The 23,179-nt window shown below is 33.9% G+C and overlaps 2 protein-coding genes and 1 pseudogene across 3 annotated transcripts in view; 2 read left to right on the top strand and 1 right to left on the bottom strand.

Moving 5' to 3' along the window:
- Window positions 1–230: 230 nt before the first annotated feature.
- Window positions 231–9,250, top strand: LOC140040116 (hyccin-like). The gene is made up of 15 exons (XM_072085800.1): window positions 231–258; window positions 687–752; window positions 1,004–1,105; window positions 1,228–1,356; window positions 1,509–1,553; window positions 1,680–1,760; window positions 2,185–2,297; window positions 2,662–2,757; window positions 2,848–2,985; window positions 3,243–3,330; window positions 3,641–3,794; window positions 4,693–4,710; window positions 5,540–5,643; window positions 6,566–6,607; window positions 8,414–9,250. The coding sequence occupies exons 2-14, from the start codon at window positions 708–710 to the stop codon at window positions 6,602–6,604; spliced, it is 1,152 nt and encodes a 383-aa protein (XP_071941901.1). The 5' UTR covers window positions 231–258; window positions 687–707; the 3' UTR covers window positions 6,605–6,607; window positions 8,414–9,250.
- Window positions 2,472–2,589, bottom strand: LOC140042032 (5S ribosomal RNA; annotated as a pseudogene).
- A 2,357-nt stretch (window positions 9,251–11,607) lies between the features above and the next one.
- Window positions 11,608–23,179, top strand: part of LOC140040117 (von Willebrand factor D and EGF domain-containing protein-like) — a 36,576-nt gene continuing 25,004 nt past the window's right edge. The window contains exon 1 of one of the 2 annotated variants that reach the window (XM_072085803.1): window positions 11,608–12,118. In XM_072085803.1, the coding sequence (XP_071941904.1) occupies window positions 12,022–12,118 (97 nt within the window). In that variant the 5' untranslated portion in view covers window positions 11,608–12,021. The remainder of the gene's footprint in view (window positions 12,119–23,179) is intronic. The other variant, XM_072085801.1, reaches the window with a different exon arrangement.

The following is a 23,179-nucleotide window of genomic DNA, read 5'->3' as shown; positions in this document are numbered from 1 at the left end:
ATTGTTAGTTACTATAATCTCTATGATTACATGTACCGCTACACTTGTTTAGAGTCTGAAATGGTTTTTAATAATTTCTATTATGTGAGCTAAAATATCAAAATGGCATAAGATCTGCTGTTTTATACCGAATTTAGTACAGAATTCTATTATAGGAACTTTGAGTAAAAATCAAGACCGAACATTTTTTTTAAAGGAGACGGCGCCATCTATTGTTTGGAGGGCGCAAACGATGACAAGATAAGAGTTGGTTTTGCGGTAGGCCTACGTTTGTTGTTATTTCACCTTTTTATTTATAATAATTAATATAAATTACCTAGAATAGAATGATTACAATAATAAAGTTATTTTGTATGCTTACATTAGCACTAACATAACAAAATAGGCCTTGTTAGTGGAGTATGGTGTTCACGCCTTTGACCTTTAGGCCTACTACACTACTACTACTAGCTTGATCGACTCGCGCCTTCTTACCGTGTTCCTATACATAGTGTGCCCACTTGTGGACAAATGAGCCCATTTTGCATAATAACATTAGCATTTTAAAGAGAACTGTTTGTGTTGCAGCACAAAGCATGTAGGGCAACGATAAGTAACTATTAACTAATGATAAACTATCAAATATAAACCAACTAGTCTATATGCCCTAAATAATAAATATAAAATTACTTTATTTTTTACAACAGACAACGCATTTTTGCAAGAAAATGGACAGTAGACGTTTAGTACAGGAGTGGTTAACAGAATATAAGGCAAGGCATCATAGGGTTTCCATTTAACTTTTCTATTTGCATTTTTTCTTTCTATTTTTCTAAACCCTTGCCTCAAATTCTGTCCTTTCTTCCTCATAAAATATAAGAAGTCAATTTAAAGTTAACTTTTACAGCCAACGAAACAGTATTTAAAGCAAAAATAATTTTGTAAACAACCATCATAGGTTATAGTAGTAAAATTTGATAGAATTCCTAAATAATTAATAGATTTATTAAATTATTTTTCATAGTCACTTACATCAGCTGATATTTCTCATTATGCTGCTAAACTGATGAAAAATGAACAAATTGTTGAGAGTCTTTCCGCTATACTTTCTGACCAATCAAGTGAGGTAATTATCAACTCTTATAAAAGTTGTTTTTGATGTATAATGTTACAACTGATTGCTTCTACAACAGTATCTATGAGATATACTTAAAATTTAGTTGAACAAACTCTGTCTTAATATTTCAGTTATTTGATCCAGTGTGTAGCCAGTTGTATGAATTTTATCGTTCTGGAGAGCCAGAACTGCGAATGTTCTGCCTTCAGTTTGTCCCCACATTGGTTTGGCAGTATCTTTGGGCCAATGCAACACACAAGGTAGTTATTTAATTCTACTATTTATCAATGTATAAAATTAATTATCTATGCACATTAAGTGACTATGAGACAATGAACTGTAACAAATTATTATATAGTGTCTATTTTTTTACACATAAAAATATCTAATCCAAAACATAATTTTTCATCAGAATTCTGGTCGGATTGAGACTTTGCTGTTAGGTATATACAATATGGTAAGCTTAAACATTGTTACTGTGTGTGATAAACCTATAATGTGTATTCCTATTAAATGAAATTGAGGAAATATTAAGATAAATAAAATATTATCTGAGAAATTTATAATTTTTTTATCTTTGCAGGAGGTTGTTAATAACTCTGGTGATGCGCGTGTCTATTCATACACAATACCAACCCTGTCTAAACCCTCTGTCTATCACGAAGTAAGTTAACTTTTTACATTTCATTATATCAAAGTATAATGCTACGATCATTTCATACTGAAATTTCATTTCCATTTGTTATCAAAAATATACATAGAAAATACACATCACAATACAGAAAAACAGTGCAAATCCAAATGACAAAAAAAGGTCACATCATTCTCCTAAGCTCTGTCTACACTATCAATCTAGTTTGACAAAAAAGTGTATTGTAACCAAATATGGTAGTGATATGCCAAAATGTAGTAGTGATATGACATCATCACGTCCATATATGGGCACATCACATTTTGTTGTCACATAAAGTTTGATAGTGTAGACAGAGCTTTATACTCGGTGCTCTAATGGAAAAGGGGTAAAAACTATTACAGAATCTATTTGTATGAGAGGTGACTATTACTTATGTGTCTCCTTTGTCTTTCAGCCAATGCACCAAATGGCTTTAACAGAAAGTTTATTATCTTATCAACGCTCTGATCATCGTACAGTAACACAGGGTCCTTATCCGCAAATAGAAGCAGTTGATTCACAAAAACGGTACATCTTTGTAAAATAGTTAATATTATTAAGGCTGATATCTGTTGCGAACTACAATGTCAATAATCTTGCATGGATAAAACTATAGCCAGGACTGTTTAAAGCACCTTTGGCAGGGGCTGCTATAGAAGTCAGCAGTGCTGATTTCAAATGCCTAACAGGACCCCAGCTCCATATATACAGCACCCGATATTCTCAGATGGTCTCTCATCCAAGCTCTAACCGGGCCCAATATTGCTTAACTTTGGTGATCTGACGAGAACCAGTGTTTCAACTTGGTTTAGCTGTATATGCACATATAAATTCTCTTTTATAATATACTGTAGATATACAGTAGTCAAATCAACATTTGTTTTATTTGTAGGTTGGATATGTTGACGTTTGTTTTAACTGAGTACAATGCTAGCATTGGGTTGATGTTCTCTAGCTCACTGAAGGCATGTTGCACTATGTGCTCAAGGTACTGTATTCATTTTTAAAGTGTAAATAATTTCAAAAGAACCTTTTTAAAGGGACAACTTAAGTGAATTATATTATTCTTGCTAAATAGAGTGTGTACAACAGGATTTTCAGAGAAGTCTTCCAAGAAAAATGGTAACTTGGAACTGAAATTAGAGAAGTCGCCAAATAGAATACAGCTCAGTTCGCTGTTTATGGTAGAAATGTTAACTGCTGTATATTTTTGTATGTAAGTCAATATTAAATTATTTTGATATTCATGAGAAGAAAAATATATAATATAATAATATAAAAATGTATACAGTAAATCTATCATTAGTATTGTATAACTTTGAATAACACAATGTATGTGAGCCCATGGAGGAATATACAGTATATTTCCTCCATGGTGAGCCATTCAAAATATTATACTGTACACAGGAGGCATGTATGGAGCGCCAAATGTGTCGTAATTTTAGAATACTAATGAAACATTCGTTATTTTAGGTTCAATGGTTTTTCTGACCTTAGTAAGACTGCCCTCGATGATGCGTTGTTCAGGGCAAACTACGAACTTTACCCAGATGTTATGTTGGTTTGTATTTATTTTCTCATTTTGTGTAATCATTTTTAAAAATATTTTTCGATTAATATTATTTTTTTTAATGATTTAGCTAGACCTTATGTAAATGATTTTTGAGAAATTAAAAATCCTGTGAAGCTCTTAATACACTATCAAACTAGTTTGAAAAATGTTCAACTACCAAATATGGTAGTAAGTGATATGACATCATCATGTCCATATATGGGCACATCACATTTTTTTGTCGCATAAAGTTTGATAGTGTAAACAGAGCTTAAGACTTTGAATTTAAAGTGTGTACATATTTTGTCTAAATACTTAGATGGCCAATGCTATCAAGAACTCACTAACTAGTAATCCCTCTGGAGTACCAAGCGATGGACCAATAGGTATTGATGTAGCAGTGAACCCAGTATCGCCAAAAGTAAGGCGGAGTGCTATTACAACTGCGTCTTTCAAAGCCAGTCGTAGAAAAGGTGAGGCTGTTTTTCATATTTATTAAGCTCTATCTACACTATTAAAGATGTATTGTCCCTTTGACTAATTCCAAAAAAATTTTTTTTTTTTTTATTTCGAAAAAAAGTGGGTTATTTTGAAGTATCATAAATAGTTATTAACTTTCACCAAAAATGAGTCGAAAAAAAAAAATTTTACCGAAATACAGATGTTTTTTTGTTCAAAAAAAACTTTGACTTCCAGTCAAAGTTTTCAATCAAAACATATCTCATAATGCAAACGCGCTTGTTTGGCTACTCTGTATGCATAATCATAAAACTTCCTCACGATCTGTGTGAAAACACCTTCTCAACCGTGACGAGTTGTAAACAATCCTAATGAGCATCATGCATAATGCATACTCATGGTTTGAAATCTTTGTTTACTTTCGCTTGTGACGATTTCCCAGACGAAATGTAATCTAATTAATTTACCTGTTAATTATGTAAACTTGTTGTTTTTGGCTCGAATTTTTGATATGGCCAATTTAAATTTAGAATATTTTTTTTTTCATTTTTTGTGTTTCAAGGGACAATACATCTTTAAACTTTACATTAAAAAAATAAATGTGATGTGCCCATATATGGAGACGATGATGTCATATTACTGCCTTATTTGAGCATATCACTGCTATATTTGGGCACATAACTTTTTTTTTTGTCAAACTTGTTTGATAGTGTAGTTTAGCTTAAGCAAATTTATCAAACCGTTTTAGTAATGTCTTAAAATTTGTCTTAAGTAAATATTTATTATTGAAAATGCCAATATTGTGATAAAATATTGAAGTCACATCTACAGTCATTGTAACATTGATTGTCATGATTGTGATAAATTATTTTTAAGAAATAAAGTCAATATAATTATTTTATTTTCCTTTAGCCAAACCTGTTGCAGATGGTAGGTTTATTCAACTCAATATTACCATATCAAGACATTTTCTGAGATATTTAACATGTGTCAATCATTTACTATACATTATTTATTTAATTGTGTTGGCTGGGATTGCTTTTTTAATTATATTTTTAAATAGACTTGGTGTTAAATTGGATGTAAAATGTTTGTTAACTTGGCAACCCCTTTGAGTGCTCATTTCACAGGATTGTCTGCTTCTCACTCTCAGTATTCCGTTGCTCTCATTTTATTGCATGAATATATTTTATTTTTATATTTGATATGCATTGTATTATTTCATGTGATGTCACAAATAAGGTTTTTAGGAACTTATTACCTTATTTGTTTGGGGTGGAAACACAGGTTATGTTTTGTGTTTATCTCTGTTCTCTTTCCCTATTCTCACGTGTTCAGAAGTTATTATCAAGTTGTCTAATTATATTGTGTTACTAAGTGATGCCTGTGCATGTCGTCTGTTAGTTCTGACCTTTGACCGGTAACTGAACGCAAGCCAAGGTGTGAGGCTTAGCAGAATTGTATATATTGCATCAAGTCTTTCTTACTGTGTACTCTCTGTTTTCAAGCACCAAATTTGTCTTTTTTATGTTAGTCTATCAGCGTTCTGATTTTTGTCTGGAAAATAAAATGAGCTCAAGTAATATACGTATGAAACGCCATATGTGCCAAAATATTCTAAAATTACAGGCATAAATGAAATTATGCCTGCCCGACGATGTACTGAAAATATATTAATTAATTTTAAATCGGTAAAGATGAGAAAATTCCATCACAACCAAGATTAAAAAATATTAATTTTTTTTTAATCTTTCTACAGAAACAACAGTGACAGTTACTGTTGAAAGTGTCCACGTTTCTCACAACAATACAGATCAAGTTGAAGGGTCAAATGGTGTAGAGGATGAAGCACCCACGCAGCAGGTAGATAACAAAGTTGAGGTCCAAATCATTGATCAGTCTGGTAACCAAACTGTTGATTTTATCGAGTTACCATCAATAAACAAGTCAAAATTAAATTCCAATTTAAAAGATTCGGGGGAAAATGGTTCAAAAGGGAGTCTAAATAAATCAAATCCTAGCCTGAACTCCGATAATAGTACAGGGAGTGATAGGAAGCCTCGTCTGTCTCCAGCAAGTCATTCACGAGAATTACCTGTCAGGAATTCAAGAAATTTAGAAAATGTGGAAACAGCTCTGTGATAAAGCTTAGTTTATGTATATCACTGCATTCAAATGAGGCAGGGTCTTTATGTCAATGACCACACAAGGGAGCCAGCTTTCTCCCGTGAGTGACCCATATAACTGACCGCTCTCGCTTTAACTGGTTTATCCACAAACACTCATGTGAGCTGTAACCTCATAAGCCAATCAGAGTCAAGCATATTCAAGCATGTTTGGTTAGGTTTCACTAGTTTTAGTTCAGAACTTTGTCTAATAAAAGATAAGTGGTATTTCAATGTAAAAACATTTATAATTAATGTAAAATTATATTAAATAAAGAATTATATTTGTACATATAATATGAAAAATTGTATTATATATAAGATAATTATTATCATTCCGTGCAATGTAACTTTTCTATAAAAATTGCAAGCTTTAGAAACTGAAGAAAACATTTAAGTCTAGCCTGGTATTAGATGAAGATAATTTGCCTGCTGGCTACTGAAGGTTGGATTATAATTGGCCAAAAAGTTGCTCTCTAGTTGGAAAAGGGGTACTTAAGGAAAAAGGGAGGTTTCTTTCACCTTACAGTACAAATTTAATATATGAGCTTGTTTAGCGAGTCAGTTTGATCCAAGTGTGCTGTATGTATTACCTAAATAGCTTTGTTCTTTTATACTAGAAATTGGATTTTCTTGATAATTCAGAAAGTGATGTATAAATAGTGAGTATAGTACTACTACAGTATATGTGCTTATGTACTCTGGACCTCAATGTAATTAGTGTGTCCGCTATGTTGAATTTCGTGTTTTGTACTGGGTATTTTCTTTACTCCCTTTCCTTGCAATTGTATTGTAGAATTGTGTCATAGGTGAGCTTTTTTGCTTGTTCAAATTTTTTTAATAAAAAACATTTTGTTATTTATTTATTTATGTATATTGTTTTTTTTTTACATTTGACTGCTTGTATTTGACAGTTTTTGCTTATGGGAAATGAAACTTTTTGTTGTGTATTTTTCTTTTATCTTGGATTTTCAGTTTATTTTGTAGTGTTCAATTAAGTTCCCATGGCTGGTAGTGCAGTACATCCAAATGCATTAAACTAATATTTATATGTTTTATATTACTGTTTTTTTGTTGACTGGCTAACTGTATTTAGTAGCCTCATCCCCTTTCCACTATCTATCCCCTCCTTCTTCTCCTCTTCTTTCCCCTCGTCCCCATCTTTTTTTACACATGTTAATCGCTAGAGGGCAGTATATTCGAGTAGCAAACTGGAAAGTGTCGATTGTTAGGCCTAGCCTAGATTCACCTCAACGAACTATTATTGTTGAATTAAGGTTTATATTCCACTTATTAAAATGGGTAAGGCTTACGAAATACCAGATTGGAGAAAATGGAAGGTTGAAGATGTACCTGAACTTAAACAAATACAAGAAAGGTTGGCTCAGAAAGGTTTGAAAGATCCATGGCTAAGGTGAGTGAGTAGGCTATGTCTGCGGTTATATGATGTCCAGCCGCGGCCTTTTCCCCCGGTTTATACCGTTTAAGTGAATCCATCGACCTAGGCCTAGCTAGGTCTACTATTAAGAGCACTGTAAACTATAGATAGGGACGGTGATAGGGACTATTACATTATTCATCCTTGTGCATTTTTACTTTATCTAGGCTAGGCCTAGCCTATGTTTAGGTAGGGCCTACTTCTTAGCCAACCTATCTATGAATAATTTAGGCCTAATTTTATATAATTATTATTGACACCACCTTTTTGTTTATAATCGAGAGAGAATAGCCTAATATAGGCGCGCTTAGGCTAGCCTAGTGAGTGTGTTTACCCTCTACAAGAGTATTTCTGCTGTCTGTAGTAGTACTGTATATTGTATCTTGTTGTGATAATTTTCCAAACCTCTGTGATTTTTTTCTTCTGTTTACTATACTATTACTAGGCCTAGATAGATTACAATTTACTAACTAGGCCTAATGTACTTTTATTTTAAAGTACAATAATAATTAAAAACAAATTTTATTGTATCTTTAGAAATGAAGTGTGGCGATTCCAGCCCATATTTCGAGTGAATAGTATTTTTACAATTTTGTCGAAGGGATTCAAGTGGGGTTTAATCGCATTTATAGGAGCGGCAGCTATTGAGAAAGTTTACTTATTAAATAAAGGAGGCCAGGATGAACACCATTAGATGTTAGTTGATCATCTGATTGATAGTTGGTGCAATTCAACTAAGAAAGACAATAAAGAAACTTCATTCAAATGTGTTTATAATGACTTAATCAACTGATCATATTAAAAAATTCGGGAGAGTTGCAACCACAACAACTACTCAAAATCTGATGATTCTTATCATATTTAATTTGTATGTGTCTTCTTGGTGTTGCAATTGGCAACCACATCAAACTGTTCTTATTCATATTATTCATACTTCATTGAAGAGTTGCAGCTACATCAAACAACTCTACATTTGTAAATCTTCCTGGAGTTATATCAGATTGATCATTCAATTTAAATTATCTTTTAGGAGTTGCAACTGGCAACCACATCAAGCTGTTTAAATTCACATTTGCAACTTTGAAAAGTTTCAGCTACATCAAACAACTTTACATTTGTAAATCTTGGAGTTATATCAGACAACTCATATTCAATTTTAATTATCTTGGAGTTGCAACTCACTGGTAACCTCATAAGCTGTTTAAATCCATGTCTTTGGAGAGTCAACTACATCAAATGAGTTACAATTTGCAAAAGAAAAAGAAAAGAAAGCAATATACACACTCTTTTCTTTTTCTGCTTTTGGAGTTGTTGCAACCATGTCACAATTAATAATGATTCATATCTTGCTTAGATGGTTGGGATTTCCAATGGATTTTTCTCGTTTTTGCTCATTAATTTATTTATAATTTTCTCAAATTACAAGACAATGAGATCACACAAACGTTTACAGTTGGAATTAGTTTACTAATACCTTCATGGTTAAACAATCTCAGTGATGTAAATTAAAATGATCGAATACATGAATAATAATATCGCAGTATATTACAAGTTTTTTTTTTTATAGTTTTAGCAATTCAAAATTCAATTTGGCAATCAACATCTTGCTTACATGACAATAGCTTGATTATAACTGCATTAAATTTCATTTTTTTTTTTATGTTTGAATTGTAGCTACAGTAATAACAAATTTATCTTTGCTGTGTTGTTTGTTGATAATCTGGTGACTTCCCTGTGTAATAATTACTAAAATTCGTAAACAAGGAAATCTACTTTACTTCAAAATGATGAGAAAATTACGAACTCTACTTTGAATGTTAAAATGTGTTCTATTATCAAATAAAATAAAAGTATTTTATAACTCAAATATGGTAGAAAATTGTTTTTTTTTATGTACAATATCTATCGATTTTTTTTTGCAATGATTTATAACGTGCCTGTCTGAATAAGAACGATACAATTTAATAGGAAGTGTCCTCCCCCTTATTCGCATAATCTGATACCGTTTGTTTAAATGAGTTAATTTGTGTATCGAAGAACCTGACATTGCTGAAAATATAAAGAGCGCCACTAACGGCCGGCAACTTTCTCTAAAGAAAATTTACGTCTCTAAACTAGGCCTACTATTTACAGAACAAAAAGTTGTAAAAGCTGAGAGAATTGTGTATTACCCATTGTTTTATTTCGATAATTTTTACGATATATTCACCAATTCCGTAATTCGGGTAATGTGCAAAAATAAAAAAAAAACAAAAACGGAAAGATTATAAAACACAATTTTAGGGTGGGTAAATCGGAGACCGTATAGGCCTACCTACCATCCATACGTATTTCAGCGACTGATTGCATTTGAAAAAAACATTGTTGATTGTTATTTGAGTTATTAAAGCTGTTTAATAAACAAAAGTTTAAAATGTAAACAAAAACGCCAGGTGGAAGCATGTGCATATTAGTCCATGGTGGGGGGATGTTTCACTGGTTGTACTTTACTGTACTTTGTATTACTGTACTAAATAATTTGATACTAAAACAAAGGTTACAGGTCGTGTATCTCTTCAGGTGTGCTGACTTTGACGTCTCGTCAATTAATGACTTATCTCTTATGTCTATAAAAACAATTTTACTTTATGAAAACAACGATTTTTTGTGTCTGAATGTGTGACTAAAGTCAGGGAAAATTACCGGAATGTGCTTTGCGGTTGATTATTTTGATTACGCTCGAAAGAAAATGAAGTGTGATACTTCTTAAAATTCAGATTCTCCACGTCTTTCCCCTTGCACTGTATTTATACGTGTGTTGATGTTCGGTGACTAATGTGAAGAGTGGACATACGAAATATCGTTTAACTTTTACCACGTTAACTTTTAGTTACGATAACCTTTGACCTGGTGTTCTTAGGGGGAAAATAATCATGTGAACCAACGCTTGTATTGAAATGTGGAAAATCAATAACATGGACCAATGTCAGGGGACAGTATTTAACGATGAGAGAGCCAAAGAGACGCTCGTTTCTCCCCTTACAGTTGGAGCAAAAATGTAAACAAGTGATATTCTAGCTAGGCCCAAATGAAACAAATTAGTAGAACACGAATCACAGCGTTTACTTTAAAAACAATAAATACCCTAATTTTTAGATGTAGGCCTAGTGTCCTCCAAAAACATGAAAAATATAAAAGAATTATCAAATCAGATTTTGAATAGGCCATTTTGAAGTTATTCACTTCTAGTAGAAAAACAAATCAACAAAAATAAATATTTCACTTATAAAAAGACAAAAGAAACGGTGAATTTTAACAAAAACCATTGTCTGACAGGCTAATTAAGGTATATATATTTTGCTTTAAATTACATTTTTTATTTTCGATCCAGTTTTTGGTCAAAGTGAATATCTATTATGTGACATTAAAATGGCATATTCAACAACAACAAAATTAAAACATTATTTTGTAGGGGGACAATAATATCTTTAAATAGGCCTGAACTTTCTCATAATCCAGAGTGTTGTAAACATAAGTTTCATGCACTGTATAATATAGTCATTTTCGTTACGGAATTAAAGGGTGGCTCCGGGTTTAACACTTACCCGGAGCCGATATTTCTTTTCGTAAATAAGTTGGGGACCCCTCATTAAACGTCACAAAATAAACATGAATATTCATTAGTCAATCCATAAGGCGTGATCACTACCCGGAGCTACCCTTTAAGTGCCCTGTTTAAAAGTTAACAAGTTAACACAGTTCAAAAGAGGGCGCGTATTTAATTGAAGTATTGAGATCACCTGACAATTTCAGTCATGAGTTGGTATTTTTAAGGACACATGTGCTTTTGTTTTACGTCGATGTTATGCCATCGTATTGTTAGTAGACCGTGCGTTTTGAAACCGCCTTATTGTTTGCCTTTACGCCAAAGTGTATTTGAAATCCAAACAATTAGAAATGTAAAGATACCACATGGCATAGGGAGTAGCATCGTATCAGTATACCCGAACTTGAACTTCGCACTTGATTATACAGTAGAAGTTTCTAAACGATTATGCGAATTGCTTCATATCGCAATGCTTCCAACATTATTCACTTTTGGCAACAGTTGTAGTACTACTTACACAACCATGTGGAATTCATAAACAAGACGCATGATGACGTCAGAGAAGAAGACCAATTTGATAGTAAAATAAAAAAAAAAGACTGGGATAAGAAAGTTGAACCTCAGTTTGCCGCTAGCTTCGAGTGGTGTGATCGTAATAAATACATACGTTTTATCATTGATCTGTAACCCAACCAGTTTCCTGTGCTGTACCTAGGCTAGCATCGTTTGTAATCGACAACGAAGGAGTTAACCATTTTCAGTCCGACCAATCGGACTCGCTGTCATTTTTCTAATAATTGTTATACTTGGACTGTCACCAGACATAAAAGGTAGTTGAATCGTAGCTATAAACATTGTGTATGAATCATATTTTGTACAATATTCGTTTTTAAGTTTTGTTCGTGGGTGTTTAAAATATTTTTACTAAATAAGGTTTTCGAGTGTGTTACGTCAATCACTGCGTCTAAACGAAAGACACTATAAACAGGAAACATATACTTCCAAGTTAAGCACCTATTCACACCTGTAAACAAGAGGTTACCGTTAACAAGATGCGATTTTCTCAAAGCATTGGATGTATAGGAGCATTTCTCGTTTGTAGCAGTTTTTATATGTTGCTGTTTGTTACCGGTACTACTGCTGAATTTGGTAAGTTGATATTATATTACCATATTTTAATCTCGTATTTCATTTCTATCTGAATGCATTTCGTGGAAACATGTCTATATTTTCGGCCAGGATGTTTGGTAACCCTAAAATGACTGATGACCTTCAATTACGGCAGGTGTTTTAAAAATCGGTTCGTGGGGTAACAACATGGCTGTCTGATACAATTAGTAGATGAGTAGGGGGATTTCTTGTCCGTTAATTTCCCCACCACTTTGTAGACTCTGAACTCTGGTCGTATATTCAGGTCCACTAATATTTCAGAATTTTCGTCAAGTGTACAGTTGTCTTTATAATAATTTTTTTAATTAACATATTGATGGATTTATATAGGGGAGTTTTGTACCCACTACTATAATCCAAAAATTATAGTTTTTACATGTACTGTATATTAAGGTATTGTAGAAGCCTGTGTATCACAGGGCCATTCCTTCCCCACTCCGAACCCCATTGTTAAATCAACAAGATTTAGGTAAACTTATGACATTTTATGACGGGTGACTAAGCAAGAGATTTCCAGAATTGATAGCGACTAAATCTTAGCAAAATTGAGCAACAGCACACGATCAAATTGACGTTCTATTCACTTGTTCCTTTTTGTTATTCAGTCCATGCTTTGTCGTGCAGTTGTCTGTACCGTGTTCTGTTTACAATAGGATCACGATTCACGGAAGGATGAATAGTGGGACTGCACTTTTAATCCAGATATTATGTTGATTTTACTAGGGTCTTTATGTCCAATGTACTACACACACACGCTTTGCTATGCTGTTTGTGACGAAGAGCGCGCGAATTTAACATAAAAACACTAAAAACAAACTAATAATAATAATATCTTGAACAACTAATTTTAATCAAGTTAATTTTACTCAAGTTTTGTTGAATAGGTTTGATAAATATAATATTATTTACTTGACCAAAAATTGAATCAAATAAAAATTATTTATCTGATAAAACTGACGAAAATTAATAACTAATCAACCTCAGATGTTTTTACATATCCATCTCAAAATGGATTGAATCACTTAATTCCAATAAAAAAAAACACGTATGGAATGCCAATACCGACTAATTGATGTATCGCTAATTATGTAGACCCATAAATCTGTCTATTATACTTTTTGTTGTGCAACATTTATTGTGATTGCATTCTGCAGTCCCGTCCGCAGTCCACTACTAAAATAAATACCTAATGGGATGTGTTTTACGATTGTTTATGCAACATTCTTCGAGACACCGCAAAGAGAAAAAACACTTTGAAGACGCGCGCGTTCAAATTTTGATAATAATGGTACCGTTTTTGTACGCGCGCGTTCGTTCATTGATAATAAATACTGTCCGTTTTTGTACGAGCGCGTCCACCCCATATCGTCAGATTCACCACTAGATTATTTATGGATATCGTTAACGTTTTATTGTTGTTCCTTGTTTGTGTTTCGAATCGTTTAATATGATTTAATAGCGTAATAATATTTTATTGTTGTGTGGGCATAGTGCATAGCTTAAGAACTTTATAATGGTTTTATAATCGTCAACATGTTGTAGTAGGGTTGTCGCACTATTTTATGCCGTCTACTAGTGAAGTGTGTGAGTCAAGGCTTGCCGGATCAATACAACCTTGTATCGTAATTCATTTCCGAATCTTGATACAATTCTACTAGACCACACTATCACGCAAAGCACATCACTATTTAGTGCGCATGTTTCGTTGGATATTAAAACAATAATTGGTCCAAATCATGATGTTGATTAGGGTATTAACTCTCGCTAAATAAAAATATTCCTAATTTGTTATTAATTCAATTTAATTTTTAATAAATAAAATAATAATAAATGTTATAATCTGTATCACCAGGCAACGCCATCAACATCAAAGCATGAATAACCATCCCCATCTGTATAATCATCATCATACTTATTACTAGTAGCAGCATTTTGGCCATCATTAGTATTACCGTCATCATCACCATCAAGAGCATTTTCGTCATCAACATTTTCTTTATCATTATCAACAATTTCGTCATATCTCATCACCATAAACATTTTCGTCACCAATCTGCATTTTCTTCATTAACATTTTCGTCACCATTATCAACAATTTCGTTATCATTAATATTTTCGTCATTAACAGCATCTTCATCATCAAAATGTTCTCATCATCAGCTTTTTGTCACCGTCATCAACATTTTCGTCGTCATCAGCATTTTTGTCATCATCAAAGTTTTCGTCATCAATCAGCACATCATCAACATTTTTGTCATCATTATCAATAATTTCGTTATCATCAACATGTTTAGTCATCCATCAACATTTTCGTCATTATCAACATTTTCGCTATCATAGCATTTTCATCATTCATAAAAATGTTCGTCATCAGCATTTTTGTATCGTCATCAACATTTTCATTTAATATCTGAATGTTCTTCATCATCAGCATTTTTGTCATCAGTATTTTTATCATCAGTATTTCCGTTTAATGTCACTAAATCATTGACCGTGGTTCTCCTCCTGTCTAACATTTTGTTTTCAGTTTGCAACACAGACCAGACATAAAAACATTTCTTCTTGTTTGTTATTACAAAAGGTGTTTTTGATGACACGCATTTTAAAAATACAGTTATCAACGCCCCATCTGTTGCCCTCGAACTCGAACTTATCCCGCTTTTATCTCTAGACAACATACCCCTTGGCCGTAACCGAAGTACCCAAATGTTTGTACCTTAAAGTGTTTGCATTTTACAGGGTAATTCGATGTTTGGTAACAACTCAAATGTATATTATAAACAGAATAACATCGTTGTAACAGCTTATTCTTATCGCTTCCGATCTGTACTTGTATATATTAAAAGTTGTATTTATGCTTTGCTAAAATTAACATCTTAGTGGTTGGTCTTTAGCTCTAGTAATCTAATAATCTGACGAATATATTTTGTATATTTGTTGTTGAAGAGGAAAGACAGAAATTCAATCCTACTGGGTTGATACGGTAGGATTGAATGTTCACTCTTTGTTTATCGATCAAACATATTGAATTAAGTTCTGTCTACACTATCAAACTTTATGTGATGTGCCCATAATATGGACATGATGATGTCATATCACTACCATATTTAGTTGGGCACATCACTCTTTTTTTGTCAAACTAGTTTGATAGTGTATACAGAGATTTGGGTTCATAAACTCTGATTTCGATGCCCCGCCCGGAAAACGTAACTTATTCAGTAACGGAACCAGCATGTAAACTTTTGTAAAAAAATACGCATCAGTGTCCTCTGTTTAGACCACTGTATTAATGTAAAGTTCTGTCGACACTTTACGTGATGTGTCCATATATTGACGCGATGACATCATATCACTGACCTATTTGGGAACATCACAATGTTTTTGTCAAACTAGATTGATAGTGTAGATAAAGCTTAAGGAAATGTTTAAATAAACTGGGTATTTGTATATATTTTGTAAATATTGCAATCTATTATTAGAGATCCCAAGTGACATTCAAAAACAACATTCTTGATTGATAGAGTATAGCTACTGTAGGCTAGGATATGAAGTTTGTAAGATAATCGCAGAACATTGCGTAGTTTTATTGAAAGCGGGTGCCAATGTACAATGTGTAAGAGAAGTGATTGGAACATTTACGGATATTTGCCAAGAAAATATTAGAGGGTTTGAGAGGTAACATTGCCCAAAGGTGTTATGGATACGTACTGCTTGAAGATCAGACCACATCGCATTATTTTATTGGGAAAATACCAATAGGCCTATATGTAAAAAGTACCAATAAGCCTATATGTAAAAAGTACCAATAGGCCTATGTAAAACGTACAAATAGGCCTATATAAAAAGTACAAATAGGTCTATATAAAAAGTACCAATAGGCCTATGTAAAAAGTACCAACAGGCCTATGTATAAAAAGTACCAATAGGCCTATGTAAGAAGTACAAATAGGCCTATGTAAAAAGTAACAATATAGGAATATGTAAAAAGTTGTCTTAGCGGATGCTTAGTACTTTGTTTTAAGTGCTACAGGTTACTGTGCGTTTCTTAGTACAAGGGTACTGACAGTATCCCTTTATAATGAGTTTGCATGTCAACACCTAATTTCTTTTAATTTTAACAATAACAATGTTGACGGAAAACGTGAGAACGTGTTTTATTTATGGTACACTTTTGTCATTTCCAACACGTTGGTAATTTATCTTAAAGATCTTCTACGTGAATCCAAAACACGTATAAAAGTTGGTCATTTTTTGGTTTATTAGCCAAACCACAACACTAAATGAAATAGCTAGATCAATTATTTTGTCAAGTGCTGTCCAAAACTTGAAGAAATTCCAACCAATGACCATTGAATATTAATCGAATATATCGTGATTCGAACACCGCAGTAGGTTTCCCGCAAAAGACGTACCTTGAACAACTTCCGATGGCCACTAATAGTTCAGGAAATTACTCATTTATTTTCATAAAAGTCTAATTAAGGAGTCGCCCTACTCAATTGATTTCATTCCTCCTCCCTTATTGCAATATAAAGTATTCCATCGTTCTTTTATTTAAATATTTTATTATCATATAAAAATATAGAGAAAACATAGCAAGGGAGATCAGACATTCAGTACTGCTGGGCCTAGGCTCTGGAACAATCTGTCTTTACATATTAGAGGTCGACATCTTTGAACAGTTTTAAGTAACTTCTAAAAACTCACTTTTTCTAATTTTATAAGCTTCTATGCTATGAGCAATGATCGTGAATGGAACGATTGATTGATTGATTGAAAATATCACATTATAATTATGTGCTCCACTCAGCGTTGGTGGCGCGTATGTATGTTGTATATGTATTTCGAATACCAACATGATTTAAAAGTATAATTATTGCAGCCAAAGAAAAATAAAAAGCGTTACAGTTTAAATTTCAATTAACAATCGTAAAGATTTTGTGCATTTATATTTTGTTAATTAAAAATACCAACGAAAATATATTTGTTTACCGCTGTGCATCTGATCATACTTTTGGGAAGGGTCTTACAACTACATGAAAAAAATGAAGTCCATGCTATTTCTAAATAAATGTGAACATTGGTCTAAATTGAATTTTAGGCGAAGTGAAGTGAAATGAAATTTGAACTAACGGACGTTTAAATCCATGTCAATTTGATTGATTTGATAATTAATTGACTAAATTAAGTGTCGATGGAAATAGTCCGGGATATAATGAGGAAATTATTTACTTCAGACGATAAGCTGGATACAGCAAATCTTGGGTAATCTAAACTTCGCGTGTAAACACTAGCCATGGCAGCTAGGTTTGGGTGTGTTCACACTAAACCTCCAAACATTGCGTGTAAACACTAGCCATGGCAGCTAGATAAAGGTGTGTTCACACTACACCTCCAAACAAGATTCTATGACTGGGATCGGTGTTTTTACATTATTTACTTTTCTTAAGCTCGGTTCCTATTAGAACGCAAAACAAAGGACTTAAGCGCAACGCAAGCGAGTTGACCCATCGAAAGCGATAGCTATAATCGGACTGTCTCTCGTTTTTTTTTAATCGGATTGGCTGACAACCGACATTTCTGTTTTTTAAGAAGACAAATAAGTTTCTTGTATCTATCTGATCCACGTCTTTAGTGGGAACTAAGCTTAAATTGTGCATAGATTTAAGCGTGTAAAACAACTAAAAACAGCGCGATATAAAACTACTAGGATTGTTTTATATCCTCTAAGCCACACATGGTTTTAAAAGGGTACACGTAAAGTAGTTATGCTCGGTTCCTTTATCGTCAACAGGTATATGTTTTCAAAAATTAACTTGACCAATCACAAGCGATGGATTATTCGAACAGTACCTGTACTGGTCCAGTTACTCTCATTGCACTTACGTCCTTGTCTGGAGTCCTAGTGGGAGACAAGCTTTAGGGCACAACACACAACTGAGCATTATAGTATGATTCTATGCATTTCGTGTTTAAATTCGTTTATCAATGAATTCATCAAAATAAAACCTAAAATTCTCGCAAAAAAAGTGTGGGGGATCATTTTGAAAAGATCTTAGTAAACGGGTATTTCCCTTCGACTCATTAATTTGACGCGTTTAGCGTCATCAATATTGTAGTTGCGACAATCTGTTTATAGACTATTATTTTACTCATTTTAATGTTTTATTAACTGTAATTACACAGTTAATAGACCGTATAATTATATTATTATATAAATTAAGTTATAATTTAATTGACCTTACTTAGCGGATTTATTGTATCGTATTATGGTCTTAATTCTTAAGGTTGGTTCACACTAGAGACGCAACGCAAGGACGTAGCCGCAACGCAATCGAGTTGACCAATGCTAAGCGATCGTTTGATAATCCATCACTTGCTATCCTTGCGTTTCGTGTCTATTGGGAACCAAGCTTTAATAAATCCGATTAATGACGCAGTTTAAATCACCCCCGTCTTTAACTTTTACGTGGGCCTACAGTTTGTAGAAAAGTGTCTCTTTCTGTTTGTTTGGCCCGGAATTGTGCCCGAATATCTTAAGTATTCTTGTCCAACCCGACATTCAGTAATATAGAGGTACGGTAACTCGAAAAAGAATTAGTCAAATATGTATTAGAAAATTGCATGAGGCCTAGCTCTCCTAATGACTAGGCTAGGCCTAGCTCTCCTAATGGCTAGGCATCCTGAACTTGTTGTCTCCTATATAAGTGCATGTCCACATTCTCAAAAAGAGTAGAGTAGGTAAATTGTCGATTTTATGAAGTATAGGCTACTGTACACTTTCTTGTGTTAGTAGTTTTTTGGGGATTTTTCATATGGGCTGTGTGTAGGATTTGTTCCCCTTGTTTTTAAGAGTTTATTATACAACATCACGTTTTCGATTCCACGTTGCGACAATATATTTAGGCTGACGCAAAAAGTATATCCCCATAAAATATTAGCCATGTACCCAGAATGGTTTAGGCCATCAAATCTGATTGTAACCTGTCTTATGGTTACCGTATGACCTGGCTAACGCAAACTACGGAAACACGATTTATTAATCGCATATTTATTACTAATTTGTCATTAACCAACTCAATTAATTACTGAAACGATAATAACAAATAATTAATTTACTTTGATAAGTGACTGTCATATCTTATTTTATGTTTGTTGAGTTATCAGATGATAGTATACAGGAAAGGGTTGGTCATCGAAGCCAAGCTATATTATTATAATCAATTATATATTGTCATTTCGTCAAACGCACTTATTCGGCGGTTACCAATTTTATACAATTCTCTGTGACTCGTCTGAAAAACCTTGCTATTGCTGGTTAAGATTAATTTGTTTCACGAAATGGCGAAGGCCTATATATAAATTGTGACATTAACTCTAACTAATGTTATTTTTTGCATTGTAATTTGTGAAAATTAGCATGGCCCCCAATTCGATCCGCTTTTGCGGTGATTTCAGTCAAATGTAATACTACAAGCTTTTATTTGAGTTTGCTGGGTCAACTTTCGTGAATCTTTTTCAAACTTGTTAGGCGCACAAGCAGTACGATTTCGACTGAGAACTTCAGCCAAGCCTTTTATTCAATGCGGCGCCTGGGGTCTTCATTATACAAATCTTATGATAATAGACGATCACATTCAAATGGATATCCATCGACTTAGTGTAACTGGATGGGTGCACTCGTTTCATCGCAATAATACACGCACTGAATAAAAGTTACTTAATCCGGATTTAAATCTCTTTTAAATGTCTGTTCTTATTGATATTTAAGGCATCAATCAATATTGTACCAAAATAACCTGTTTTATTTCCATCTAACAGGTCGGGTATGTAAGCATTGGCTTAAGTTAGTTTTGTATATGTGACCCGAGGCTCATTTCCTGAATGTCTGTTACAGGCCAAGTTTAAGTACTCGAAACGACGGTTGACAGGCCTCTTTCCATGCATTTTCTGTGCCCTGTCCGCTGGGTCAACGCCCCAGGGTCGATCCTCTACAATCCACGAATTATCCGTACTCGGTGGGTTGTGGTTCAACGCTTCGGGGCCTATACACACTCCAGGAGATATAGCTCGCAATGCACTCCATGTCGTGGGTCAAAGCCCAAACCAAGAATTATATATGGGGAACTTTAATATCCCCTTTAAATACTTCCTGTCAATACATTTAAAATGTTGTGGTTAATTACCGAACGTTCTGAAAGCTTTACACATTTCATATATTAAATACAGATTGTTTTAACTATTTAAAACCATATTTGTAGCCCTAATAATAATTTTTATTTGATATGCGACTCACTAACATGGCTCAGGATTTATGTAGGCCTAATGAAACAGTAAAAGAATAATTTTAGTCTGTTATTTAGATTCTGATGGACATCCGTTAGAGCCAAAACAACATGTAAAGCAATAAGCAATGTGTGCCGTTGTTTTACTGTTTGGTAGATGTAAGGGATCCACATAGACGACATATTTCTCTTTAAATTGTTGAAATTGCAAAGCAAAAGATACGATGTTTAGTTTCATTCCAGCACCTCATACTATTTAGTATGCACGCCCTGCAACCTTAATTCGAAATTCTGGATCCGCCAGTGATTCAGCTTGTCTTGAAAAACAATGTAACTTTACCCATTAGAACAATTTGTGAATAATTAATGTTGACAAATATTGATCCATTATAGTCCTAAACGTAGCTTGTAAGAATAGCAAAAACATGCAAATCTATTTTCATAAATAAATAATTCATTAGGCTATTTGTTTTGTTTATGTCAATCTTAGGCCTACTCTTATCGAATCAGTTTGTATCTAATCCGGCGGATTAGAAATCGAGATCTAAATTGTATACAACTGTTTAATAACCAATGAACCTTTGTGATAGGATTCGTGACATTGTAATAACGTTTAAAATAACATTCAGTCAATGTAAGTCAACTTTGGTTATACGCTGAGTAAAAAGACGGGGCAGGTGGCAGGCTGTGGCTGTCATGAAAGTGTACATAATGTTAAATGACACCTCGTAACATTGTGTTTACTCACGCCACACACAGCCTATGTTCGCCCTAACTTAAAACATACCTTTCACAGTGTGGGATTTAGTTTGTTAGTTTATACGAAACTGACAAACCACACGCGACATAGGCCACACCAGGGAGGGGCTTACAGTTTAAGTAGGTCGCGTATATAGTTAATGTCATTACAGCTTTCAAAAGGGCCTACGATTATCTAACTACAATATATTCATTCAAAAACTTATGGCCTAACGTTTTTACAGTTAAAAGTCCAATAGTGGGCCTAATGTTTGCTGTTTGAACTTGGTTCCAACTATAGACCCAACAAAAGTACGTAGACGCAACGCAAGCGAGTTCACCAATGACAAGCGACATAGCGAATAATCCAGCGCTAGTGATTGGTCAAATCAGTTATGCTTGGTTCCCACTAGAGACGCAACACAACGACGTAAAGCAACGTAAGGGATTTGACTAATCACAAACGATGGGTTATTCGAACTGTCGTTTGTCATTGGTCAACTCGCTTGCGTTGTGTCTAGGCCCTTGCGTCGCGTCGATCGTGCGTGATCATTGTTTCTCGTCATTGCGTCATTATGGGGTTATGGCATTATGTCGCCGTAAAGATGCAAACATAGGTTGATATATGTCAATCCAAATGTTGGCAAATAAAAATTTTAAATATTAAAGCCACAATGTCCGACTTTACTAGCCATCACGTGACTTGGCAACTCAAAGTAACCAAGACATAGCTCCGCGGTTTAATAATAAACAATCGTTGCAGGCCAGTTCAAATAATCATCGGTTTATGGTTTACTTACTAGGTATTTTAAACCGATTTAGTGTCTTCTTAAGGTGTTATGTTTTGCTTACATTACAGTATACTAATCTCAGTGATGTAAAGGTAAAGCATTAGGGGTTTTTGCAGCTCATCACCTGTCCTTTCTATTCAGTGGATCAACTTTCTTCTTTGAATAAGTAGGGCTACCCAACCCGTTATGCGCAACAACAAGGGAGTGGCGGACTATTCGAGAACAAGCCTACTTGCTTTAAGTCTGATCTTATCTGAAATCGAAATTAATTTCAAATATTCCTATGATACTGAAGAAATCTAGTACCAAGAAAAAGGTAAATAGTTCATGATTTGAACCCGCTACCTTGGCTAATTGTCACAATTGTGGTTGTGAACCCGAAAATCGCCAAATCAATACTCGGCCTTTTGCCAGTTTACAATCCAGCAGCAATTATAAGTGTGCGATTCGAACCAACATGTTCATATATGCCTTCCTACCCGAATTGCTAATCCCTCACCAATATTGTTGGATTACCTGATTTGCGATCTCGGCCACTTGTCAGTGTCTGGGATTCGAACCTTCATCATTGAGGCTTTACCTGCGTTCCATAAACATCATTGTCATTGAAACCGCATCTGTGTCTAGTTTCAATGGTGACAGTAAGCTTGACGTACTTCATGGCGTTTAATTTTGGCTTCAATCCGACAATAAACGGATGAAAAACAGAACTTCATAAAGGAAATGAAAGTACACGGATTGGGCAGATGTAAAATATCTGATGAAACGATTTAGAAAACCTTGAAAATGATGGGAAAGGGAGACGTATTTCCTCATAGCAGGTGTTTATAGCATGTTGTTCGCGTGTGTTAGGCCTACACAGAGATCATTTAGGCCCAGCGCTATTTAAATTTCAAATTCACCTATTTAAAAGTTCATACCCCCACTTGACGACTAGATTTCGAGAGATTTCTAAATTTCTGTTAGTTTGTATAAATTGAAACTGTATTTATTTTTTTTCGTTTATCATCTTCGAAATCTAAAATCAAATGATGGTATTCGTGAGTGTTGAAAGAAAGAGCAAGCGCTTAGGTACTTAGTCTGGTCACGTTTGTCCCTAAGACTCATCAAGATCAGTTTTTTTATCATTTCTAAAATCTAATATTAGGTTATGGCACACAGCGTCGACAAACTGCAATTATGTTTGTATTCGTCTGTTAAATCATCTAAGCGCGGTTAATGTGATC

Source organism: Antedon mediterranea, chromosome 2, assembly GCF_964355755.1.
Source record: "Antedon mediterranea chromosome 2, ecAntMedi1.1, whole genome shotgun sequence".
NCBI lineage: Eukaryota > Metazoa > Echinodermata > Crinoidea > Comatulida > Antedonidae > Antedon > Antedon mediterranea.
The sequence above is the reverse complement of the archived record's forward strand: the minus strand, read 5'-3'. Positions and strand labels throughout refer to the sequence as shown.